The sequence below is a fragment of the Python bivittatus genome, unplaced genomic scaffold, assembly GCF_059951505.1.
Source record: "Python bivittatus isolate LINGU-HERP-01145 unplaced genomic scaffold, Pbiv_v1 ctg000670_np1212, whole genome shotgun sequence".
Classification (NCBI taxonomy): Eukaryota; Metazoa; Chordata; class Lepidosauria; order Squamata; family Pythonidae; genus Python; species Python bivittatus.
Genome location: NW_028277094.1, coordinates 11,382,342 through 11,408,015, shown reverse-complemented (window position 1 = coordinate 11,408,015; position 25,674 = coordinate 11,382,342). Strand labels below are relative to the sequence as shown.

The following is a 25,674-nucleotide window of genomic DNA, read 5'->3' as shown; positions in this document are numbered from 1 at the left end:
GAACAGCTGTCATAGCTAATGGCTAGAAGAGGTAATCGCATCAAAAATAAAGTGACCGTTATAATGCGAGCTTCCCCGAGAATGCTTAATTTCCAGAGAGAAGAGGTGAGATGGGAGCTTTTTTGCACCATTCTCTCTCTTACACCTGCACTACTCAGAGAATGTGCGCACCACACCAAAAGCAACAGGTGTGCGCTGGCAGGAAATTTGCCAAAGTGTTGGAGGCGTTCATCACCTGCCCGTGCGGTGTATTGTGGGCGGATTCACACGGCACATTCAGACGCCAACCCGACTTATCAACGAGGGGGTTGTGTCCCTACAAGGCAGCACTTTAGGTGCTGTCACAGCCCCATCCGTGGGCAGCTTGAAAACAGGGGGACTTTTTGAAGTCACCGATATGGACCATAAGCAGCCCAACCCTTTGTGGTTGATTCAACAAACCACAGTTAATATAAACCCTGGCTTAGCACAATGGCAGAAGGCAACCGGCAATTCATCTCAGACCCTTTGGCCTTCACCTCGCTTCTAAGCAGCAGCCAAGATTCAAACACGATGAGTTTGCACCATGAACTCTTTCTCCGGAAACTGTTTATTTTACCTCTCTAAAGAAGACCAAACGAACGGTTTGAAAAATGATCGCTTTTGTTAGAAGTGTCATTTCAGCAATTGGCCCATATGGAAACTCCATAAGGGGATTCACAGCAGCTTATCCTTTCTACCCAATTTAATTGAATTCGGTATGGAAGGAAACGCGCGCTTTTCATTATTTAGAAACGGACCTCCCATCATGTTTCAATTGCAATGAGGCCGGGAGGGAGAAAACACTTAAAATCTGGTCCATTTAACACAGAGATGTCCAGAATGAACAGCTCTGGAGATAGTTTACGAGTGCAGGTCTTGGAGCAAGACTGTAAGAGCGTCCCATAATTTTTTATTTCTTTTTTCAGAAGAACAAAACTTGCCTGTAACAGATTAAAGCACTGCGGTATAGCAGGTTTCTGCTCAAGGCTTTATTTACAAAGAGAAAGAGAGAGGAGGAGGAGCAGATATATTGGCTAATACGTCATACTAAACCTTGGTTTAGTCAATCAGGGCTTACTGAATAAACAGTATTTGGCTAGGTTCACGCAACACACCAGGCTGTATTATAGCTTAGCGCCCTAGATGAACCATCCGCTTGACCTTATGGAGGGTCCTAAATCCCTCCAGTATTGAGACCCTCTTAATGGCCCTCAGATCAAGATTACCTCTTCTCATAATCATAATCATCATTATTGCTTCTCATAACGGTGTAACCCCAACTCATTTGGCTGTTTTGATCCATGCCTCATCCTGCACCGAAACAGGATCCAGACCCAGAACAGAAGGTACTGGGTTCAAGTAAAAGCAACTTGAGACACTGCAGCAAACAAAGCATTAAATTAGTGAGCATCTCCAAGCATCTTTGTCATTCTAAATGTTTAAAGGTCCTAGACCATATTTGAGAAGAAGTCTAACATTTTTTTTAACCTAGCGCCTGATTCAAATTAAAGGGACCACTTAAACGGTAGTAGGGGCTACTATCCGCCCAATTAAATCATCATAATAATCAGTCTAATGAAGTAGATAATTTTATTATTATTAGAGCGTACGGAGATCAATGATCAGTCCACCTGACTTTTAAGATGTGTAGACTTCAACTCCCAGAATTCCCTATCCTCAAGGCTGGGGAATTCTGGGAATTGGAGTCCACACATCTTCAAATCGCCAAGGTTGAGAAAAACGCTGGTCTAGATACCCACATTTTTCACCTTACATTTGATATACTTCCGGAAAGGTGCCAAGAAGGCGGGCACAACTTGCTTCTCCAGCCAGAAATCCCAAATGGTCCCAGAGATGTCTTCAAAGCCCCCTCCCCTGGGAGGGCGGAGCTGGCGTCGCGGCGATACGGCGGGCGATCCTGGGCTCCCAGGATCGCAGCTGATATCTCCTCCCCCGGACGGTCCCGACGGACCTAAGCCGTCCCGTAGAGATGGCGAATGCAAAGGGCGCGTCCCGCGGATCTCAGGGACGCCGCAAGTCCCAGATCGATCCCAGGAGAAGCTCTTGAAGCCGACGGAGGAGAGGCAGCCAAAAATGGCTGCGAAAGCCGGGACAGCTCCAAAGGAAGATGGAAGAGAGGGGTGTCAACTGGGTGAGATGGACTTTTACTATGCAACTATGCTTAGAGAACACCTTAAGTAACTTAAAGAGATTTTTAAAAGTGAAGAAAAGTGGATTAAGCGGCGAGATTGAGCCCTATTAAAAAAAAAGAAGGGGGAGAAAATTTTTCTTTTAAACTTTCCCTTTTTATTGGATGTGATATGATGTTTTTTTTTTAAAAAAAAAAAAATTTTTAACTGGATTGGCTTTCTCTTTTTAATATTCAATAACTCTTTATTTTAAGCCTTTTTTTTTACTAAGATTTCTTTATTGTTATAAGAAATTTATATTTTTTTGACTTTGAAATGGGGAAAGTGGAGTTAAGAGAAAGTAAATGAAAGAAAGTTGCACTGCCATCTAGAGGCTCGATTTAGTGCTTTCTTTTTTCATTGTGACGCACGCTCAAGGACTCTGTGCTTTCTAAAAAGATAGTGGGATGTGCATGTTTATACAGGTGCCATCCGTAACTATAAACAAGAAAGTGAGTTGAAAGCGATTTTGAAAATATTAAGATGGAAAGTTTGAGCTAGTCACAAGAGCCTTGATTAGTGGCAGTAGCTCTTTTTTCTGCTAGAAGCTCTGCTTTGCTCTCTATTCCCCCCCCAGATGGATTTTCCTTTTTTTTTTTAAAGAGGCTTAGCCTTTCCCTTCTTTTCCTTTTCTTTTTATTTTTCTTTTTTTTTTTTTCTCCTTTTGCTTCTTTTTTTCTCTTATTTTTGGCAAGAACAAAGATAAAGAATCCTTTGACTCAATGAAGGTTTATCAAGATAACAGACTATACGAGAAACACAATGTAGAAAAAGATCTTTAAACTATTGAGGATGACTATAAAAAATTGGAAGAAGAGCTGCAGAAATTCTAAAAAAAAAAAAAAATAAAAATAAAAAAAGACATTAAAGCTAAAATGGACTTAATTAAATATAAACCGGGATCATTGGAAAAGGAAGAAATAGTACAAGAAATCAGAAACATTAAACAGAATTATTGTGAGGCCTATAATCTGAGAATTAAAAGGGTTAATCAACTGATAAATGAAGAGAGACAGATTTGTTCTTGGCACTGAGGGTGAGAAAAAGATTATACAAGATCATAATGGAAAATTGTACTAAGAGAATGCACAAAAAGAAGAAGTAAAACAATATTGAAAGAAACTACTGGAGATGTTTAAAGAAAAATCAGGGGAATACAACAATGATGGAACTGATAGAAGCTTCCAAAAGCAGAATGTTCAAAAGGACATTTATTATTGCTTTCTCTTATCCAATAATATAGAAAAAGGAATGAACAGTTAGATATCTTGGCATATTGAATGAAAAGGGTGAACTCAAAATTATGCAAGCGCTAGAATAAAGTATAAATCTGAGATATATAGTTAAAAATTGTATAACATGTAGTGAAGAATCTGGTTAGAACTGTAACCTGGTTAGAACTGTAATTGATACTGTAACTGATATTGGTTAGAACTGTAACTCTTAAGAACTGGAAAAATTAAAAAGTACCTATGCAGGAGGAAGTTATTGAAAATTATGGAATGTGCAGAGATGAGTTAAACTGAGATTTGAAACTAGAGTAAGAAGATAAGTAATTTTATTTGACACGGGATTTGCTTTTATTAATGATTAGATGAGAAAATATAGTAATCTAATAGATTAGGAAATTTTATAATAGAAATTTGATATTAATTATTATATATATACACATATAATAGATAGATGGAAATGTATTACTAATCCTATTGAAAGTTAAAATTTTTTGTAATATATGATTTTATAGATTAGCTATGAATGATTAATAATTGTTAATTGATAAGTATACAAGTATATTTTGAATAGATGATATGAGAATTTAAGATTATGAAAGGGGCACCAACGAGTTTAACTGGTTGACACACGGTATAAAATGGAAGATGCTTTTTTATGCCTTTTTATGTTTTTGTTTGTTCATGTTTGTTTTGTGTTTGTTGTAAAAATAAAAAAAAAATATTATAAAAAAAAAAAAAAGCCCCCTCCCCTGAATGAGACTTATTCCTTGGGTCATGAAGCTCTCATGCCTGCAAACGCCAACTGAGCAAGATGAGTTACTCGTTTCTGGTTGATGTCCAGGAGAGAAGCTTGCCAATTCCTGACTGGGTGTCTTTTTTCCGTTTTTGCAGACCGCCACCCTCCACCCTCCCGGGTTCTCCACTCCATTATGAAGAGGATGTGATTGGTAAGGAGAGCGAGGGAAGAAAAGGGAACAGAATCCAGGCTCCGTTCACGCTCCAAACACCACCACCCCGGAAGGCATATCCGCGTTAAGAGGAAGGATTCTGGCTAAGCACTCATCCGAGTGCCTATTAAATACTTTGCAAGGCTCCAAGAGTTCAGCAACGTGGAAGCAGCCCAGACTGCCGTCTCTCCCCCTCCTCCAGCCAGATAGAAATCTCAGCCTGGCTTTCAAGATTCAAATAGCTCTTTTAATTCCACTGGAGGCTTTATCTGCCTGGAAGCCAAGCAGGCAAAGAGAGATGTTATCAGACTGGGATCCCCTTCAGAAGGCTGCAAAGCACTCAGTGCCCCCCCCACCCCCACCCCACCCCCCTGGAAGCCCCAGCGGTCATTAAGGAAATGGAGAGCCTTTTGCATTTAAACACCGGGCTAATGGTTTCACTTCTGTCACCCTTCTGGCTCAGGGGCCTCCACTCTTCCAGGAGGATTCCAAGCAGGGACAGGGCAGCAGAGAAAATAAGCAAATGCAGGAGTGGAGAACAGTTGAAATCAAAAGAAATTAATAAGATTACAAAATGGAGAGCAGATGAAAGTACCCACAAAAAGCCTGCACCTTGGAAATGCAGCAGTACCCCGGAGACTTGAGGTTGGGGGCCATTCCAGAAATATTTTTACTGACGTGCAAAAATTTATGCAAGCTTATGCACATGAAGTCAACTGAAATTCATAACACAGTCGATTGACTTGAGCAGCTGGATGGACCCTAAATAAAGCTGAGTCTAATCATAAACCATGTTTTGTTGAATCATGGTTTACGGAATCAACACAACTGGCTTAAGATGAACGCAACACGATACGCCATCAGCCATAGTTTACGAACAAGTCCGGCAGGATTCACACAGCCACATTAAGGCCAAACCAAACAAATAGCTTTAGACAGGCAAACTCAGCTTAATGCATCACTCCAGCTGAGTTTATAACCAACTGTCTCCTCGCAAGTCTTCAAATTCGAGTGTTTCAAACAAGAAAATCATCTCTGCATGCTTATTTCCAGTTTGTACATATTTTGGGGGATCTCTATTGTGTCCTCCTTACACGTTCTCCCTAATCTAAACTCCCAACTCCTGAGTCTTGCTATAGCCCGCAGATATTTCAGTTGCAGCTGTATTTAGTAGTTCATCTTCTCAAGCTCTACAGCAAGCAAGGACTCCCAGAGCTGCAAACCTAGGCCAAGATGGGCTTCCACCACAAATTCATCTAGAGGTCATTCCAGCTGGCTTTACCATAATCCACAGGGTGGAATTTGTCTTCCCCAAACACCGTATTCTGACATTCACCCTTGTAATTCCAACAGGACTGTGTGCCCAGGTTGAAGTTTTCCTGATGTTTCTCCACCTCCATTCCAATCTTTCTCTTACCTATGTATTGTCAAAGGCTTTCACGGCCGGCATACGATGGCTGGTGTGGGTCTTCCGGGCTGTGTGGCCGTGTTCTTGAAGTTTTGTTTCCTAACGTTTCGCCAGCACCTGTGACCGGCATCTTCAGAGGGCAGGAGCAGAGACAGGAGCAGTGCTATATATCCACAGAATATCCACAGAAGGGTCACATCACCCTGGGCACAGAGAGAACTGCTCCTGTCTGTGCTCCTGCACTCTGAAGATACCGGCACAGGTGCTGGCGAAATGTTAGGAAACAAAACTTCAAGAACACGGCCACACAGCCCGGAAGACCCACACCAGCCTTTCTCTTACCTACTTCGATCTCAACTAGGATTTCTACAATCTAAAGCTTTGAAGTCCAATGAAGAAGTGGGCCTCCTTCATCTTTCCTAGGTCATAAATTCATCTTCCTGGCTTGCTTCTGAGAGAAAATGCAACACAACACATTTACTGCTGCACGCTATCAAGCCCACGCAGCTGGATCGCAAGCCGCTTAAAACCTCCCTGGGTTCTGAAGCTCCATCCTGGGGAGCCTGCAAGGAAACAGATTTCAAGAGTTTTGATTGGCGCATACAGACAACTCTCATTAGCCGTAATTGCAACTGGGGGTGGGGGGGGGAGAAAAAGAATTGCCAAAAGATCAGTAAACAGAGGAACATTTGGAAGGAGTCCTTTTGCACAGAGGGTGAAGCTTTCCTTCTGAGGCCCTGTTTTAAGAAAGACGCACCCATGACAATGAGAAAGAGAGCATGGCCCAGATCACAGAACAGGCACTCGCTGAATTCACTTCACAGGAAGTGGATCTTGGATCCTCCATCCCTTTTTGTTCCCGAGGAGAGTCTGCCCCAAAGAGCTCCTCCTGCCCAGGATCTCATTGACTGGGCTCTGATTCTTCTCACCTGTCACTGATCCCTTTGCAAAGCAGCCTTGGTGGTCACTGTCAATCTGTGAGGGATCCAGCACAAAAAGGATTTGAAACTCAGAGCCCACATGATGCAGCAGATTTGGGGGGGGGGGGGTTAAGTTGCACAAGGTCTGGGTTCAAACCTCAGCTCGGCTTGGGTTGGCCTTAGGACGCCACAGGGACACAAGGGCTCTGTAATGGGCAGAAGGAAGAGCCTTGAGGAACGGGAGGAAGAGCCACAACCAAGACAAGAGTCAGATAAAAGAAACCTGAGTCCGGGCCAGAGCTGTAACCCGAGAAAGCGTCTCAGACAAGCCCCTCCCTAGTTCTTGCGAAGACAGAGGGAGGGAGAGGGAAGCACATTCAGACCTGCAAGATTCTGCCACTTTAGCCTTATCAAAAAAGTAGGACTGACCTGCACGCTTGGTTTCCTAGTCTGGAAACAGGAGAAGGAAACTGGTCTCAGCCTTGCCCACGTCTCAAACGCTTCCGTGAATAACGCAGCAAATAACATACCTTGAGCACCCTTCACTTAAAGGTCTACCTTCCCCCAGTGCAAACTGCTGGCTTTCCTGAACACACATTTTCAAAAACCCTTGTTGGTCATCAGAAATGTCCACAAGGAGGGCGTCCAAAAGGTCAAGATGGCAGTCATGACCATGGGATTGAAGCCCCGCCCCCTTTTAACACTGCAATGCACACCAAAAGGGGTGGGGCTTTGGTTGCCTAGCTGTGGACACCATCTTGACTTTTCTGACCCCTCCCTACAGACATCCCTGTTTATAATAGTGTCTGTCGACAAATACGGTTTTCTCCCATCATGCTAGTCTGAACGGAGCAAATCTTGGGCCTTTTTAGCCTTCGTGGCTAATGAAGCCCCCTCCGGGAAACTCCCCGTTTACCGCCACCACCTTCTTCAATGCCTCGGGTTTCTTATTACTCAGTTCCTCTTTTAATCCAATTGAAAAGGCCATCAATTTCACGTTTCCTTAGCTCCTGCTTTAAATCTATTATACCTTGCTACTTGTTAAATTGTCATTAAGTGATGAAAAAGAAGACTATCACCTGCTTTCCGGGCACTGGATCAAAGACGTAGTAAATTGCTTTTTCAAATTATTGAGTCCTGGCAATCATGTTATACACCCCAGCCTCATCCCAGCACAGCCGCTCGTTCGCCTGTGGTCTGAAGACATCCGCAACGCCTGTTCTTTTCTGGACACACATTTTTAGAAATTGCATCAATGGCGTAGGAAAAAAAACAGGGACGCTGCCTACGATACACTGCCTGTGGACCTGGATGCTCTACTTAGCACAAACACTGCAGGGCCAGCGGGAAAAACCGCATTCAGTGTGATTAAAGAAAAGATTAATTTAGGATGCAGATGAAAAAAGGACTTGCAAGAATAAGTGAACAAGATGCAATTCTGCTTTCTAGCAAGCAGAAACGAATTCATTCTCCCTGGAATGCCAGGCAGATAATCAATCCCTAATTAGTTCCTGTTACCCTGATACAGACCTCGTTAAAGCTCCTGTCATCTTTTCCTTTTTTTATTATTATTATTCCTCCTCCTCCTTTCAAAAGGAGCTGTCCTGTAACCAAAAAAACCCACACACAATTGGGGAAGGAGAAGGTGCCAACATAATTAATTTTTTCCCAGCAAAAGCCAAGTTTCTGTTTTTCCTTTGAAACATCATCCCTTTCAGGAAATGTCAGAAGTGTCAGAACGCATAAGTGGAGGGAAATCAGAGACCCGGATCCCTATTAATGCTGGGTGACCCTCTTGGACTGCTTCTCCCTTGGCGAAAAAGGAAACCGGATAGTCCAGAGACCAGCATCTGTTGCAAAGGGAAAAGACAACGCAGAGAAGGAACAGCCTGGAAACAAAGCCCAAAACAGCAGCCACCCCCGTACCCATAATACTCACAACACAGACCCATGGGCATTTTCTCCAGCACGCTTCGGGCATTTCAAAAGAAACAGGACTGTATACATCGAGTTTCGGTATTCAAAAAGAGCCAGAAAATTTTGCCCCCAAAGCCACTCTCCAGAGTTAGCCACAGTCTAGCCCTAGTTGGCTGAATAAACCATTCCTGGCATAAAGTCACTGGTTAGACAAAGTCAGAATCTCCAACATCACGGCTTATTCCAAACCATGAACCTCTCCTCCGATGAACCGAAGAACTGGTGAAGTTGCCCTTATGGCATCCAAGCTAATTTACTGAGCACCAGTAAATTTAAATCTAATTTACTGAGCACCGATACGATCCTCTCCAGTTGGGGATGGCTCCCCACATCCGATCCATTGTGGGAAGAGCCCCTGGACCTGCCAGAAATTGGCCCTCTTGTCATCAGACTCAGTGGCACTGATACATAACCGCGTTTTTGCAGAAAACTGGACGTAGCTCAGAAGAAATACAAGGGAAACGCCAGCTCTGAGTATGCTGGGGAGTAGAAATTGGTGAACTGTGTCTTTTCCAACGTAATTAGAACTGGCCTCTCACCACCCTGAAATTCACAAGCTGCATTTCTGTTCTATCTGTCTGTCTGTCTATCTCAGTGTTTCTCAACCTTGGGAACTGTAAGATGTGTGGACTTCAACTCCCAGAATTCCCCAGCCAGCTATGCTGGCTGGGGAATTCTGGGAATTGAAGTCCACACATCTTACAGTTCCCAAGGTTGAGAAACGCTGGTCTATCTGAAGCATTTATATGGCCAACCAACTTGAACAGTTGGGTGGCTTGCAATAAATCAAAAACAAAGGAAAATGAGATAAACTATTAAAAACCATACACAATACACAACCCATAACTGGCCATCAGGAACTCACAACCATTACCCTGCTCTGATGGGAACGCCAATCATTATGGCCCCAATGCCTGAGGAAAAAGCCAGGTTTTTAGTGCCAGCAAAATCAGGGGAGAGACTGTTCCAGAGGGCAGTTTCCTGGGTCCCCTCAGATGGCACCATTTCAGGAAAGGAACCCAAAACACTCCACATCTAAGTCCAACCCCAGAGTAAAGCTGTTAAACAAACCATAATTGCCAAGTGAAGAGCCAAAACTTGCATATTGCTATTTATTTCTTCCAGTTTATTCACTCAATTTGCATGCTATCTTTCAGTTCAGATTGAGACCGGTAAGGCAGCCGATGTGTTAAAACAAGAACAAGCAATACAGAAATTCAAATGCAAAACACACATAAATAAATTAAGGCAGTAGCTAACTGCATCATTATCGTAACAGTTCCCCAATGAGCGAAGCGTTCAAGATTGCCTTAAGCTGTGGTTTATTTTAACCACAGTTTGTTGGAAGATGGCTGGGCTCCATCGCTCGTAAGCCAGGCATCGTTATTTAGACACCGCAACCGGGAGGTTCTCCTGCAAGGCTAAGTCAAAACCGAGTAAATCATACTATGAACTCATCTAGAAACTTTGAAGTCCAAAGAAACAGCCCCTTGCAATTCCCAGCCCTTAAGTGTTGAGGGCCCCTTTCAAAGGAGACTGTCTTCTGGACAGAGATACGGGACTTAAGAACTATCAGCCGCCCCCAATCAGCTCCAGAGCAATGGAAAGATGAGGGCCCCCTTGATTAAAGGAGAGGGTGAGAACGACTGGCATGTTTCTGCCCAGAGCTGCCCAGTGAAAGCGAACGATTGACCTTTTGGAATCTTCTCCAACCGAGTCTTCTCCTTGGAAGGCTCTGGTGAAACATGGTTTGGGGTTTAAGACAATGGAAAAGTCACATTAGCCAGTGACCGTATCACACCAATTCCCAGAGGCAGAGCACTAGAATCCCTTGACAATCTCCCCCCCCCCCGCAAAATGTGTTCAAACAATTGAAGGGCTTTTTAGTCTTTCGCCAATTCCAGGATGATGGACATCTGGGTAAAATTAAAAGGCAACCGTTGGGTGTTCTTGAATCCTTTCCGACGAATCAAGCTCAACGTCCTATGAAACTCAAGCGGTGATGGGCTTTCAGGATGAAGCGCCATGGTCTGGTTTTTGGGCATCCTGACGTTTTGTCCTATGGAATAATAAGCCCTATGGAATTATTTGGATAAATGAGACCAGATGATTTCATTCAAACCAGAATCTTTTTTAGCAAGAGATGTGAAGGCTGATCCTGAGATTTTAAGGCAGGAGGGGCCCCTGGTCTCACTGAGCTACTAAGCCAAAAATGGGATTGAATTTTATAAGCAACCTGAAGATAGGAGGAGAAAAAAGAAAGGAAAAGGGGGAAACGCTCATATTCTCCCCACTCCTCTCTTGCAAATAATACTGCTGCAGTAAATTCAATCACTACAGCCACAGGAGGGAAACCATTTATTATAATCCAGGCTTTGGAAAAGATACATAAAAGTGGGGATTTGGAGCCGGATCTCTAATCTTACAACCTGTTTCACCAGTCTCCCCAGTTTCAACACTGATTCTGTATAACATTTAATGAACACCTTCCGACGATGAAAGATTAGCTAGTCTGAAGACAGTAATTTAAGAACCCAACCCTTCTTTTAGACCTAGAGCAGCGCTTTCCATCTCAAGGAATTTAGAATTCGATTCGAAAAACCATCGTAGGTGAAGTCTATGTCCAGACGGAATGATCCGTAAGAAATAAAGTGCCCAATTCCCAAAAGCGTGGCTGCTAAGCTACGAAACTGCAAATTTAGCATGCTCAACCCATCAGTGTACAAAACCAGGTCAAGGACCAAACACATCATGTTACATTTCCTGTCTCTTCCCTCCAACCCTTTTGCAAATTTACCTGGAAGCATCTTTGAAGAGGGGGTATTCTGGACAGCCAACCGATCTGCAATTTTACAGAACGCAAGGAAGGATGTGACTATTATGGCCCGCTTAAGACAGAACTGTATTTTCGAAAAGGGAATGGACAGAATTTAGCATTCCATGTTTAACTGTAAGTTCCAGCTGAGCAAATGGTTTGGGCTAGTTAACATTTTTAAACTGAAAATTAAATTAAATTAAATTTAAAAAAATAATTTAAAAATTTTTTAAATTGGCTCTTGATTGCCACCTAGTGGTACCACTGACCTGGTAACATCCAGAGTCCCACGCTGCCAACCTAGACGCTGATTACCCCCTTTCCTCCTGGGTCACCCCATGGTGCTTGGCTGTCTTTGAGGTTCTCTGGGTCTGACTGGGCTTCCCACGCAAACCAACCTATGGTGGCTTCTTCAACAAACTCTGGATGACGTGATGTGCACCATGGCTCATGGTTTCCAAAAAGAGAGGGGTAACACACACTCTTGCCAACAATTATAAGAGAATCCTTTCCTTCTGGATTGGCTTCCTTCTCCTGTTAATGTCCCGTATAAAAAAGTAACTAACTCCAGCTTGAGAATTTGCCCTCTCGAGAAACGGGCCATGTGCAGCCTGAACCTGCAGATACAGAACTACAACTCCCATCAGCCTCAGAGCGGCCAAGAGCGAGAAGACTCAGGTTCTGGTTCAGCACTTTCTAAGAGTTACCGGCTCTTCTCATGCAAATGCAGAAAATTCAGAAAAGCACTGCAGGGGCCCAAACTTATAAAATCAGTGCACCCCTCCACTGGCTCAAGGGCAGGGGTGGACGATGGGTAGACCGTTCGGGGAGGGGGGTTAGGTGTTTTTAGAGGCAAAAGAAGCACCTTAAATATCTGCAGAGACAGTGGCACGTTTTTGCCACGGATCCCTGTCCCATCCACTCTGACAGTCCCAGGAAGGATGCTGCCAAGATGCCCACCGTCTCTGGCTGCACGATGAAGCCTTGATCCTGGGATTCTGCAAAAGGCCATTTTAAAAAGCCTGTTTGGAAAGCCAAGTTTTTCAGCAGCCCCTAAAAGTCACAAAGTGAGCTTGACAGATCTCGGCTGGTTCCTGATATTTCCGGCAAATTTAATTGCTGCAGTAGAACTAAGGCATAATACTAAAACAAAACTGAGACGGGGAGAGGCTGAGTTTCACGTATGTGTTCATCCTCCTCAACTCAAAATAGGATTCCTGATTGATAGAGGGGTTTTTTTTTCCTTTTGCATACAAACGTGAAAGTCTTTGGAAGATGCAGGCAAACCACCCTCGCTCTCCAACGATTTCCCAAACCCACAGCAACAGGACAAACCCTCAGACTCGGCCCCTCAAGTTGAACTCTGGGAAATGGATCCACTTCGTTGGTCTTGGGGGCTACCTTGAACCCGTAGCCAATCAGCCACGTGGCCTGGGATGTTACTACATTCACCAGATGATCACAGTCGACTGCAGGAACGTCAGAAGCAGCCGTGGCTTTGCACAGGATGTGGTCAAAAAAGTCGGAGTGGAGGCCCCTGCAGTACAATCAAAGCTTCACCCGCCTGTTACGTGCATTGCGCGTGTGCGAGTGCATATGGCAGAACTTTGTTCCCACCATCGTGGCTGCCATTTTGAACTCTTGGACCACACCCTGTGGACACCCCCCGGCACTGGGCATTCAGCACAAGCCACAACAACATCTCATGTGTCACAACATTGTGCAGATGAGGTGAACCATGAAATTTGCGTCACCTGCACGATGACCTCACGAGGCAGGAGATGGCACTGACGGACCTTGCAGACAACCATGTTTGCTACCCAGAAGGAAAACCATTCCAAAGAGGTACAATTTGAGGGGTTTGTTTGACGTGCACGCTGATACTTGTTCAGTTTTGTTTCTATGCATTTATTTTGTTCAGGTTCAGGCTATGTTGAGATTTAGATCCAGGTAATTTCTATTTAGACTTCAATCATTTATATTATTTTTATTTAAAGCAAAACAGAGGAAAATTTGAGTGTTTTTTTAACGGCAGACTCCTGTTTATCCATTGGATGGATTTTGATTCTGCTGGCACTCACTATAGCCCCTCTTTAATACATGCGTGCTTTTACATCGCCTCCGTTGAACTAAAATCTTTCTGAGCGTCCTCCTTCTTAAGCTCTGGGCCCCGCGGAAAAGTTCTCCCAGGAACGGCCGATACCCAAGTTTGACCTCCCTCCCCTTTTCTGAATCAGCTGGCCTAGCCACGGGGCTGCTTAATGGAGACAGGGAGCAGGGAGAGGGCTACGAAAAGCCCCTAACCAAAAGACCCCTCGGGGAATCCATCAGGGTGAGTCACACACCAAGAGTGCAAAGGGCAGAATTGTTCTGCGAGGAGAGGAGAGGAGAGGAGAGGAGAGGAGAGGAGAGGAGAGGAGAGGAGAAGAGAAGAGAAGAGAAGAGAAGAGAAGAGAAGAGAAGAGAAGAGAAGAGAAGAGAAGAGAAGAGAAGAGAAGAGAAGAGAAGAGAAGAGAAGAGAAGAGAAGGCCTTTGCAGCTGCAGATAGAGGCGACGGAGCCCAGCCCAACGTCCACTGCAGACCCTCACTCCCGGTTGCCCCCGGCTTCCCATCCCTGTTTCCCATCAATGCCTCCTCTTCTCTGGCAGGCAGAAACTACCCAGGCCTTTTTGGACGATCCCTCCTTCCGGCATCTCAGGAATCCCTAAAGATTTTGATTAGAGGGCCCAGACAGAACATCAGCTCGCATTCCCAGGACGGGCTCCTAACTCTGCCGGCCTCCAATCAGTCCATCACCTCCTCCAGTCTCCTCCTCAGATAAACATGCGCCCCCCGCCCTGCCCCGCCCCGCCCGGGGGCTTGCGTGTTTTCAGTCCCTCTGGAGCCCAAGCGGCTGTCTGGTTCAAGGGTCTCCAGAACAGAGAGAGGGGCTTTGCAGAAGGGGTGGGAACTCCTGCCCAGCCCCGGGGGCTCAGCCGGACATGCAGATTCTCCCTCAACGCCATCTTTTGCTCAAGGAGGATTGCAAGAAAAATAAGGCTGCGCATCGCAGGCCAGAAGTCACCAGACAGTGCTCTGCCATTTCTGTTTCACTGCATCGTTTAGGAAAAAAGCTTGAGGAAGATCCACATTTACAGCAAGGAAGACTTTGAGCATCAGCAAGAAACACCGGCTGAGTCACCCATGTGAAGCTGGGTGGGCTGAGGCACACACAGATTGTCAGCCTGTGGTTTGAGGGGGAGGTGTTTGCAAGGGGGTTTCCATTTTTTACCTTATGTTAAACCTATTTCAAGGGTTACCCTGCAGGTTGGGTGTGCTTCATGCTTCCCCCCAAGGTAGAAACGCAAACCACTGATTTTCTGCAAGGATGATGCAACAGACCCCAGTAGGATTTGATGGATGTTATCACAAAAGCACCGCAGACGGTGCGTGGCTGAGGACAGACATAAATATGACCGTGGATTTGCACAACAGAGAGCGCTTCCAACCAGTGAATCTCTGTGCTAAACCACCACTGTAACTTGCAACGCCAGGTGTGCAACTTAAAGCTGTGTGTGAACTTGGTCCTGGTTGCTAAAGCCAACTGCAACACAGCAGGATGGATGACCCTGGCTGGGGCGCTGGAAGGAGGATTTCAATTTTCCCATGCCGGGATGAACACCCTTTGCTTTTTCACTCTTTCTCCTCTTCTTGTGAGCACAGATTAATATACCTTCAGAAGACCTGGCACCATTATAAATTGCCAGACAGAGCTTGCAACATTGGCAAGTGTCAATACAGTGAATAATGGCGCCGGGTTTTGCCAGCAAGGAGGTGAAACCAGCACGTATCGACAGCTTAATGGACTCAGGAAGAGTCCATCTCTCCAGCCTGAGACACAGCCTTGGTTGCTTTATCATTTTATCTCATGGTTGCTTTCAAAGCCAGGCAGATCACAGCAGAGGGAAAATGTTTATTTTATATAAACCAGACTTGTCCTTGACTTTGGGCTATTGGCTATGCCTTTGCCATGTTTACAGACTGTTTCTTCTCTGCATTTTAAATACTCCAGCACAGACAAAAGAGAATTTATTTCCTCATTTAATCCCATTCAGGCCCAGAGAGCAGACACACTTGGCAGGGCTAGGAGTTTGCAATGAAAACGTTGGGGGTGGTGGGGAAGGGAAAGGAAGGGAAGGAGACAAGGAGAGAAGCAGAACTGGTGGCACATCAATTCCGCTTTGGAAGGTAACCCGATGTTTACAGCTGCCTAGCAAAATCCTGAAAAACGTAACTTGGCTTTTTTATAGCGTTTCCAGAGCACTTGGAATGTATTCAGACTTAAAGTACAGAAGATAAGTCTTGCCTAGAGAAGTAATTACAGAAAACAGGAGGTAGCTGATGTAGTAAATAAATGCTTCGCAGGAAGATGCAGTTCGACTGGATGTGACTTGCCCAACTCTCTCTAAACCATCCTCAAGTGAACAGACGGCACTTCAGCGGAGCCATCTCCACACCCTGATCTCTCCAAAGCAGTCTGAAGCCCACCTGAAGTCCTGTTTGTTTCCGTTATATTTTTCACAACAGAACCAAGCAGTGTTACTTTCAGCTGACCAAGGGGAAAGCAAAGAACAGCTTTCTGTTGGTGTCCTGCCTCAAAATACTGCTACTCCTGGAGTAACAACATCCTTCCACCCTCATGTCACACACAGCAAGGACAGAAAAGACATAGCTTTTGCCCCCCTCCTGCCCCAATCCTCTTTGTTTGTATATGCTTGTGTGTTCGTCTCATCATACACAGAAAAACTGAATGAGGGAGAGCGGCTAAGCCACCAAGCCACCATTCCACTGTGCACTGAAAAGACCTCGTGAAACAGGGGCCAGGCTGGAGCAATAGCTTCTGCTGACAGGAAAACTGCCAGACCCTAAGAAGAAGAAGAATTATATCTTTGCTGCAATTCACCAGCCCAGAAAAAAAATCAACTCACTTCCCAAACATAGTCAGCATCACAAGTCAAGTCTGGAGCTAATGCTGAACTGATGCAAAGCCTTCCTGCAGAATCGCTCAGTTTTAACAAGCAAATGCCACATTTGATTTCCACGCCACACTAACACCAGCTGTGGTTTGGTTTCGGCTTGGCATGTTGTATATAAACCCAGCCCGTTGTGGCTTTTCCAAACCAAGGATGAACCATCAGCCTTGCACCCATTCTTTGACCGTCAGTACCACAGAAGGAGAACCAAACACTCCGCATCACGCAGCATATGACAAAAGAGCCTGCCTGGTTCTTTTGACAGCCACCGGTCCACAAATCCAGAACGACGCTCAGGCGCATACCCCATTTGAAAGCGAGCACAGGTACTCCTGCAGAGAACCTCCACTCAAAGGGGAAGCAGATTCAGCCCTTTTGCTTTCTACTTCTCACCCTACACACGCTTGTCATGCAACACCCGGAGATCTCCTTCTTCCAAGAGAGATGCCTAGTTTGAGCTGCTTCTACTCCATGATCCACCTGACCACGGGCTGCAAAAAGTCCCACCCAAGCTACTACACTTCCCAGTTGTCTGCATCTGCAGCCAGAGAGGCTGGCTGGCTTCAGTGTAAGGATGCAGTTGCGCCCTAACCTTCATGGCAAAACAAACCACCACCAAAGATCCATTACAAAAAAAAGTTAGATTTCAAAACTAAGCCAAGCTGCTCGTGCCCCATAAAGTATTATCATTTCAACTTGAGTACAGCCAGAAAATTTAGGGGAGACGTTATATCCCCAGAGAACCTTAAGAAAGAAAGAAGGCAGAAACAAAGATTTTGTCCTTTTCAAAACCGAGAGGGTGGCACCGAGGGGCATTAGGAAAAATGGAAACGAATCCGAAAGAGGTTGTCCGGCGTCTCTAGCTTCAGCGCCGAGAAAAGCGTTAGCAGCCCCCCTTCTTGCCCTCCCTTGACTCCACAAGCAACACAAGTTTCCAGAAACCTTTTTATGCAGGAAGGCAGCGGACCAAGGAAAGAAAGGACGATGCAAAACCATCCTAGCGTTTTCTGTCTGCAGATCAAAACCGGGCCTGTGCCCGTGGGCGCAACGGATTGCTTGCAAAGGGGACGAGGGCAAGAGCTCAAGTGGAAGGACCGCCGGGTTGCTTTGCAAAGCATTTGAAAGCCCCCTCGTTTCATGAGGGAAAGAGACTTACAGCAAGTACTTCAGCTTCAGGAAAGCTAAAAAGAACCCTTGCCCACTTCTTATTCTCTTTGTGTGATTCATGCAGAGCATTAATGTTTTGCTCATACTACAGTTGTAACAATACACGTAGGCAGGGCTCGTTCAATTTATGTGGCACCCACTTGCCACGAGATAGACATTAATATCTATGTGCTTTGTTTGAGGCTTCAAGTGATGCATAAACTCATTTTAGTCAAGAATCCATATTCTATATTTGGCAACACGTGGCATGTTTGTTGTGGGCTTCCAAACCGTGATTTGTCACATCGAAATCAGAACCAGTGGTGGCGAGTTTTCCAGTTAGCCAATTCAACACAATGTCCATAAGGCTGCAAAGATGGTAGGGGGACAATAGTTGAGGTGGGGGGGAAATAAATCTAGTCCGTTTTATGAGGTCTGTTAATAAAGTCAAAGAAATGCAAAGTTTCGTGTGTGGAGAAAATAGTATTTTATTGGAATGTTGGAATCAAATGCCAGGCAACATGGAAATAAAATAACATCATACAACTTTGAAACTGCCAAAGTTGCCTGAAAAGGAACAATTGGATGCTGGATCCTAGCTTGTCATCATGTTCATCTCTGAATCCTGGGTTGTTTTTTTTTATGATCACTGCCTTTCTGGAGAAAACCAACTGAGAACTGACTGAACGTAATGTTGGTTATTCTGCATGTCTGAATGATCTCTACTTAATTTCTAAAGGCAATCAACTTGTTTGCCTTCTATCTGAAGTAAGAGAGAGAGTAATTTACTTGGATTTGGGTAAGCTTGTCCTTTGACCGTAACCGCTATGGTTTATGCATCCCGGCTTATGGCACAGCACACTGTACACACCTAACCAATTCCAGTTTATAGATAAAAAAAAGTTTAAGCAGACTAGGACACAAAGCAGTGTATCAGTCCAGAGGATCCTGCTATTCCCTTTTGATCTGCTTTTAGAATTTAGGCATTTTCCCCTTGACGTGAACGTTTTGACAGCCGCCCGAATTTAAAAACACGACAACCCACCTCCAAAGGAATCTTCTGAGATACAAACGCTGATCCTTCATCTTGCAAATTTCAAGCTCTCTCTCTCTCTCCAAGAAAAGCCAGTACGATTCAGACGTTTTTGTCATAATGAAATCAATAATTCAGCCCAGCTTTTAGCAGACGCCGAGATGGGTGCCTCGCTTAAGGGCCACCGAGGAGATTCACCTGAGAGAAGTGTGCGGTGTCAGAATCGGCCACATTTAACTGGCAGGTGGGGACACAGAAGGTAAGGAATTCGATGGAGTGCTACCACCGTCATCCTGGCAGCATTTTGGTTCTCAACCTCTGCAGCTTGAAGTCCACACATCTTCAGGCTGCTAGGGTTGAGAAACAACAGAAAAGTTCCCACCTGCCATCGCAGGGGCAAAACAGATCGGAGGTCAGCATGATCCACGAATGCAGCCCGCGGGAACGTTGGCCCAGTCTGTGTCACCTCGACTGGCAGCTATTTTTGCCGCACCAGGATGTCTGAAGGGCCTCCCGAGAAACAGCTCTTGTCAGCTTGGACGTTTTTCTCTTTCTTCAGACGCCACGCATGGAAATGTCACCTCCCCGTTCATAAGACGCGCACGCGTGCTGCGCCGGCCCTTCAAAACTCATTTCCGTACGTTTCCATCAGCCCCACGCCGGGGCTGCTTGAACGGCGGGCCAGCTCTGGCCCTGATGCTCTTCTGCGCTAAATTTAATTTCCTTCCTGCTGAAGCTGCATCAGACTTTTTGCTGATGAAGATCGGGGAGAATCGCCTGGCATTTGCCAAGATTCCATCCAGGCGTGTCCATCCCTGTGTTCACTTAGCAAACTTTATTAGATTATTAGATTTTCAGGCCCTTCGGCATTTCCATGATTGCAGCAGGAAAATACCGCAAAATAAGAGTTGGGGAGAAGCTGCGTTTGGTTCTCTGCCACCAAGGATATTTCCCCCCCACATGTCTATATACAAAAACATCCGCTTACTTTTGAAGGTGGTCAGACCAATTCTGTACCCGCCATCCATATTTAACCATGTTAAAATACCCTGAAATGCACAGGGGAAATACCCCCAAGACCAGCTTCCAGAAAGCTTGCCCATCATAAAAGCCTAGTGCCAGTGTCTGCATTATATCATGGCATGGATTGCCTGCTTTTGATTTACCATGCTCTCTGAATCTATCCACTGCAGCCTGTAAACCACAGCTTAACCCTCTGCGTAAAGCAGTCAACAAACCATGATTAAGGCACAGTTCAACATAATGCACAAATGTCTTCAGCTACGTTTTCTGACACTCAAGGGGGAAGGGGAGGCTAACGTGATATCATTTGCAAAGCCATCGGCAACATCACTCAGCTTCAACCTGTAATGGTCTGTGGGAACGACCTTGGGAGACAGGAGGAAGAGCCGCAGACTAGGCAATGGTCAGATAAGAGGCATCTGAGCCCGCAGAAGGAATGGGGGTGCAGTGAACATCTCAGAAGGGGCCCTCCCAAGTTTCTTGGATTGTAAAGGCGAAGGGGGAGAGATGTACTTCAGACTTGCAAGATTGATGTCAGCTTTGCAAGGTAGTCCAGACAAGAAGCACACCCAGAAGTACTAGCTCTAACTTTACTGTATGGTTACATTAACAGAATTGTGCAATTTGAAAGTACATCTCTTTCCTCTCGCCTTTATAGCCCAAGAAAGCAGGGAGGGCCCCTTCTGAGACGATTGCCATGTCCCCATTCCTTCTGCAGGCTCAGCTGCCTCTTATCTGGCCATTGCCTAGTCTGTGGCTCTTCCTCCAGTCTCCCAAGTCATTCTCACAGACCATTACACCATCTGGCAACACAAACAATGGACAACCTGTTAACCTCTGAGCTCCTCCAGGGCACAATGCCTGTCTGCCTCCTACCTTGGAAAATGGCCGCATTCTGCATAATGAGGAATTTCAGATCCATGCTGGCAGACTGGAGAATCTGCTCCATGTTGGAACGAGCCAAGCCTTGGTATTTCTCCTCCATCTTCCGGGAGCAGCACGTGAGACCTTTGGGGATGCATATTTGCAAATCTGACCCTGTGAGAACAGAGACAGCGGGTTAGAGCACAGCTAAGCCTTAATATGAACTTTTTGGAGAGAGGGGGCCTTAGCTGTCTTTTGCAACCCCAACGTTTAGCAGGAGAGAGGTGAACATTCTAGCAAGAGTAATGCTCTTTCTTCTCTCCACTAGAATAGAAAAGGGGGAAAAAGAGAAGGCCACCTCTTTCTTCATCAGTCACAGACCACAATTAATCACCAGAGGGTAAAAGAAGAGCATCAGAGGTGAGCCTATTTTTCGTGGTGGGAGAGGAAGGATATGCTTATACCCCCATCAGCCTGGCCATTCAAATTTTAATAATGACAAGTTTAGCTATTACTGACCATTATTGTAATGGCTGATATTTTATTTTAGATGGGAAGCTGCCTTAAGTGGCTCTGATGGGTAACAGTACAGGGTGTACCTAGAAATAATGAAATAAATGATGTTTTTAAATGCCTATTGAGACAATCTCATGGTTAGGTCAACCGAAGGTCTGCAAAACAGATCCCAGCTTTCAAGTGTCTTTATCTTGCCCTAGAACTGGCCCCCACTCCCCCCCCCCCCCGTTTTCCACCATCTGCCACAAGAGAGAGATGATCCACCTTCACAGTGGGGCTGGTGGGGTGAGAAGCCAGGCCAGCTGTTTGGGCCCAGTGGGAACAGAGCATGCTTTAAAGAATGGAGCACCAAGTTCATTTTATTGACCATCCGTGCTACATAAATAAAAATTATCCACTCTAGTTTTATACCTTTCCGTAAGCACGTTACATTTTGGCTAATCGCAGGAAAATGTCCAACATGCACCAGTCAAGCCTTTCACTCCATAGAAATCAGGTAAGAACAAGGCAAACAGAAACACCCAACTTGATCTCTCCATTGCCCGTGGCAGGAAAGGAGCCAACCTGCTGAAAACCCACATCTTATGCTGGGTGGAAATAACCAACGCGACCTATTTCTGTCATCCCAGAAAACTTCAGAGAGGGTGGGAAAATCCTGATGACACAAGCCAACCCTATGATGATTTTTAAAAAAGCAGCAATACGAACCCAACAGAAGATGTCCCATCAAGGGAGGGGTGATCTTTGGAAATCACTGGAGCTACCAATAAATCACCTGTCATAATCCCTGGGATTCTGAATTATGTCGTTTTCCTCAAGGCATTTTGCAGCCCCCAATTCCACGACAGGCTTGCAATTTCACCTTGCTTCAAAACTAGGGACGGACACGTCGTCATCCTGCATCTCCAGGGCAAACGAACGTTTGAGGGAGCTCAAGATACTGTTTTCCAACACCACCTCCACCTTGCCCATGATCTGCTCTTCCAGATGGCCACCATTCATAAGGTCAGCCCTGTTCAGACACACGGGAAATTCTTTTCAACAGAGACAGAGAAGAGGCCTCTTGCCCTTAACTCCTGTTTGTAAAGCTCCAGAAAGGATTTGGCCATCCAGCATCTCAAACTGCAATGTTTCCTAACCATGGCCATTTCTAGGTGGGTGGACTTCAACTCCCAGAATCCCCAGCAATGGCCCTGCTGACTGGGGAATTCTGGGACTTGAACCCACACATCTGGGTTAGGAAATATTGGGCCAGATCAATCCTTTGCCATCAAAGTCTTCCCTTTTATAATGAATAGCCAGGATTCAGACCAGCAAGCCCAGGTGCTACTTGGCTTGGAAGATACGGAGGAAGAGGTGCTACACCCATCCACTCGTGGGCTTCCCGAGGGTCTCTGCGTGAAATCTCCACCTGCTCCTGCCCCAATTTAACATCATACCTGCCTGTGGATAGCACTGGAGGAAAAAAACCTCACGCATTACTTCTTTTCCATCTGTTCTCATCTGAGAAGAGAATTTGCTTCCACATTCGCAGAAAGAAGAGGAGTTCAAAGATGTCCTGAGGGCCATGGGAGGATCTTAGGCTACTGTTGTGACACGGCGGCCAAGAGATGTGCACAAACCCTCTGCCTTTCAACCCAGGATCTTTTCTGCAACTTCCCGGGCCTCCATGAAATCCCAAAACAAAGACATTAGGGACAGGCGTCTCCCAGGGACCCCCTTCGGTAGCAGCTCTGCTATTTCTGCTAAGAAGTTCTGCCCTAAAGAAAGGGTGGGAGAATTTCTCCTTCCCCTGAGGAGAGTTCCTTTCTCTGCCCCAAATTCAGGGGAGACTTCCAAAAGGAGCAAGCGTGCTTGGAAGCAGCTAAGCAACGGCACAGGCGTGCACCCCGGCACCCCGAATCTCCAAAAGTTGCACTGTCCCGCCCTGTGGCTTCCGGCCAGGTTGCTTCCCAATTCCCAGGCTGAGCCGAGGAACGTCGACGATGCTGGTTCTGCTTGCCAACCCCATTTCGTACAGAGGCACGTTGCCAGCGCTGGGCAAAGAGAAGGAAAAGGCTCGGAGGTCTAGGAAGCCCAGTGAAACACACATACGCTTCCCTCTTCAGCGTTTTACCCAATTCAGGAAAATCTCCAGAGAGAACTATTTTCCTTGTCAACCGCCAAGGTAATTCCTTTGCTTAATGGTCCTTCTTAAAATTGCTCTACCTTCCATTCCAGTTTGGGGAGGGAGGCGGCGGCTGCTGCGCGTGACGACGAGGCCCAGGAAACAAGGCCTTCTCGATAAAAAGAGGCGGCTTCGGAGGGAGGGAGGGAGGAAAAAGTTAACTGAGGAAGGAAGGAAGGAAGGAAGGAAGGAAGGAAGGAAGGAAGGAAGGAAGGAAGGAAGGAAGGAAGGAAGGAAGGAAGGAAGGAAGGAAGGAAGGAAGGAAGGAAGGAAGGGCAAATCAAAGTTAACTGTAAGGAAGTCAAATCAAAGTTAATTGAAAGAAAGACGGATGGACGGATGTTCATCTTTTCAGCCCTCCTTTTTCCTATCTGCAGCCAAGGAATCCCACACCTGCCATCTGGCCTTAGCTATGCAGTTTGCAAATATTTGTTTTTAAGTCCTTCCTAGGAGGGGTGCAGGCGATGAAAAGGGCTGCCCAGATGTACCTCTTGCTCGGAGATACGAGCGCCATCACCGCGCCACCTCTCACAAATCAAACTCCGGTCGCAAACCGGCCATCACAGAGAACAAATGTGTTTCCTTTCACATTTTTATGCAGTGCTGAGCCTAGCAACCCACGTGGGACCACGTCCAGGCGTGAGACCTGAGCAGGGGGAAGCAGGGCAGAGAGCATCAGCCTCGCCCACTGATGAGCAGAGGATAAGCCTGTGTTAAGGCCACACCTAATCAACAGGGCCTCAGTCTCCCTCCTCTGCACATTTGCAGGCTTTGGCTTTGCTCATCCTCACTTGAAAAAAGTTGAAAAATTTAAATTTTCGCCTTCAAACCCCCATTAGCAGCAGCCGATCTCCAGGACTTCAAAGAATGCAATATCAAGTCTAGGTTAAACCCCACCATCCGACTATTGTTTTCCTACCTCTGCAAATTTAAGATGCGTGGACTTCAACTCCCAGAATTCCCTGGCCAGCATGCTGGCCAGGGAATTCTGGGAGTTGAAGTCCACCCATCCTAAAGCATGCTGGCTAGGGAATTCTGGGAGTTGAAGTCCACCCATCCTAAAGCATGCTGGCCAGGGAATTCTGGGAGTTGAAGTCCACCCATCCTAAAGCATGCTGGCCAGGGAATTCTGGGAGTTGAAGTCCACCCATCCTAAAGCATGCTGGCCAGGGAATTCTGGGAGTTGAAGTCCACCCATCCTAAAGCATGCTGGCCAGGGAATTCTGGGAGTTGAAGTCCACCCATCCTAAAGCATGCTGGCCAGGGAATTCTGGGAGTTGAAGTCCACCCATCCTAAAGCATGCTGGCCAGGGAATTCTGGGAGTTGAAGTCCACCCATCCTAAAGCATGCTGGCCAGGGAATTCTGGGAGTTGAAGTCCACCCATCCTAAAGCATGCTGGCCAGGGAATTCTGGGAGTTGAAGTCCACCCATATTAAAGTTGCTGAGGTTGGTTGAACCCTCATCTAACCTCGTTTTCCAAAACAGGATATACTTTCCAGAACTATAGTTTGCTGGAACCAACACTTGGGGAGGGGTGTAGTTAGACAGAGAACAAACTGCTGTGTTTAAATGTTTGTGGCACTCCCCCATTTGGAATCTCAACTACAGCTAGCCTAACCTGGGGGGGCACCTACCTAAATCCCCCACCGGCATGCCTCGAGGATGCTGGGAACTGTAGTTCACCCCTGAACTGCAACGCCAGCCCCTTCGGCTATTTGTGGCTCTGACTGGGACTCCCCCTCCCCTCTCAAGCTTCAAGCAGGGAACTCTGACGCTAAGGAGGCCTTGGGGCTTTGGGGGGGAGCCAAAGGGGAAGCAGACATATTATGATTATTATTTATTTAATTTGTTGGCCGCCCGACTCCAGCGGACGGGAGAGCTTCAGTCAGCAAAATCTCTCTTTTCCCACTGCAGCAGAGGAAGAACCGGTTCCCCCATGAAGGTGCTCCCCCAGGACCAGCCCGAAGGTTGTCACAAGGAGCATCGCCCTTCGGAAGAAGAGCAGGGAAGAATTATTAGCCAATTAGGTGTTGGGCCCCATATTTCCCCTCCTAAAACAACAGCACTTCTGCACTGTGATAAATAATCCGGGCATCTGACACCCACTTTCTTGGTATGTTTTATGCCCAGCGTGCCGTGCCGTGGAAAGGGAGAGGCAACCACTCAGCAACCAATAACCCCCCTCCAGTGTGGGTCTATTTGCATTTTAAAAGAGATAAATTATACCCCAGTGACACCTGATAGGCAATTAAAGCCCAGGCTGCCTTGAGGAGGGCACCCGTTATCTATGATCCTGTGCGGCGCTCCCCTCCATGGCAGCCCCCGTGCCACCTGCCTTCCTTATGCCCTGCCAGGTACCACTGGCTGAGCGAACTGCGCTGCAGCGATGACCGTCTCCGTT

At 46.1% G+C, this 25,674-nt stretch overlaps 1 protein-coding gene across 1 annotated transcript in view; it reads right to left on the bottom strand.

Moving 5' to 3' along the window:
- GPC3 (glypican 3) overlaps window positions 1-25,674 on the bottom strand; it is a 105,788-nt gene that overhangs the window by 71,194 nt on the left and 8,920 nt on the right. The window contains exon 2 of the mRNA XM_088151700.1: window positions 20,601-20,762. Within this exon, the coding sequence (XP_088007826.1) occupies window positions 20,601-20,762 (162 nt within the window). The remainder of the gene's footprint in view (window positions 1-20,600; window positions 20,763-25,674) is intronic.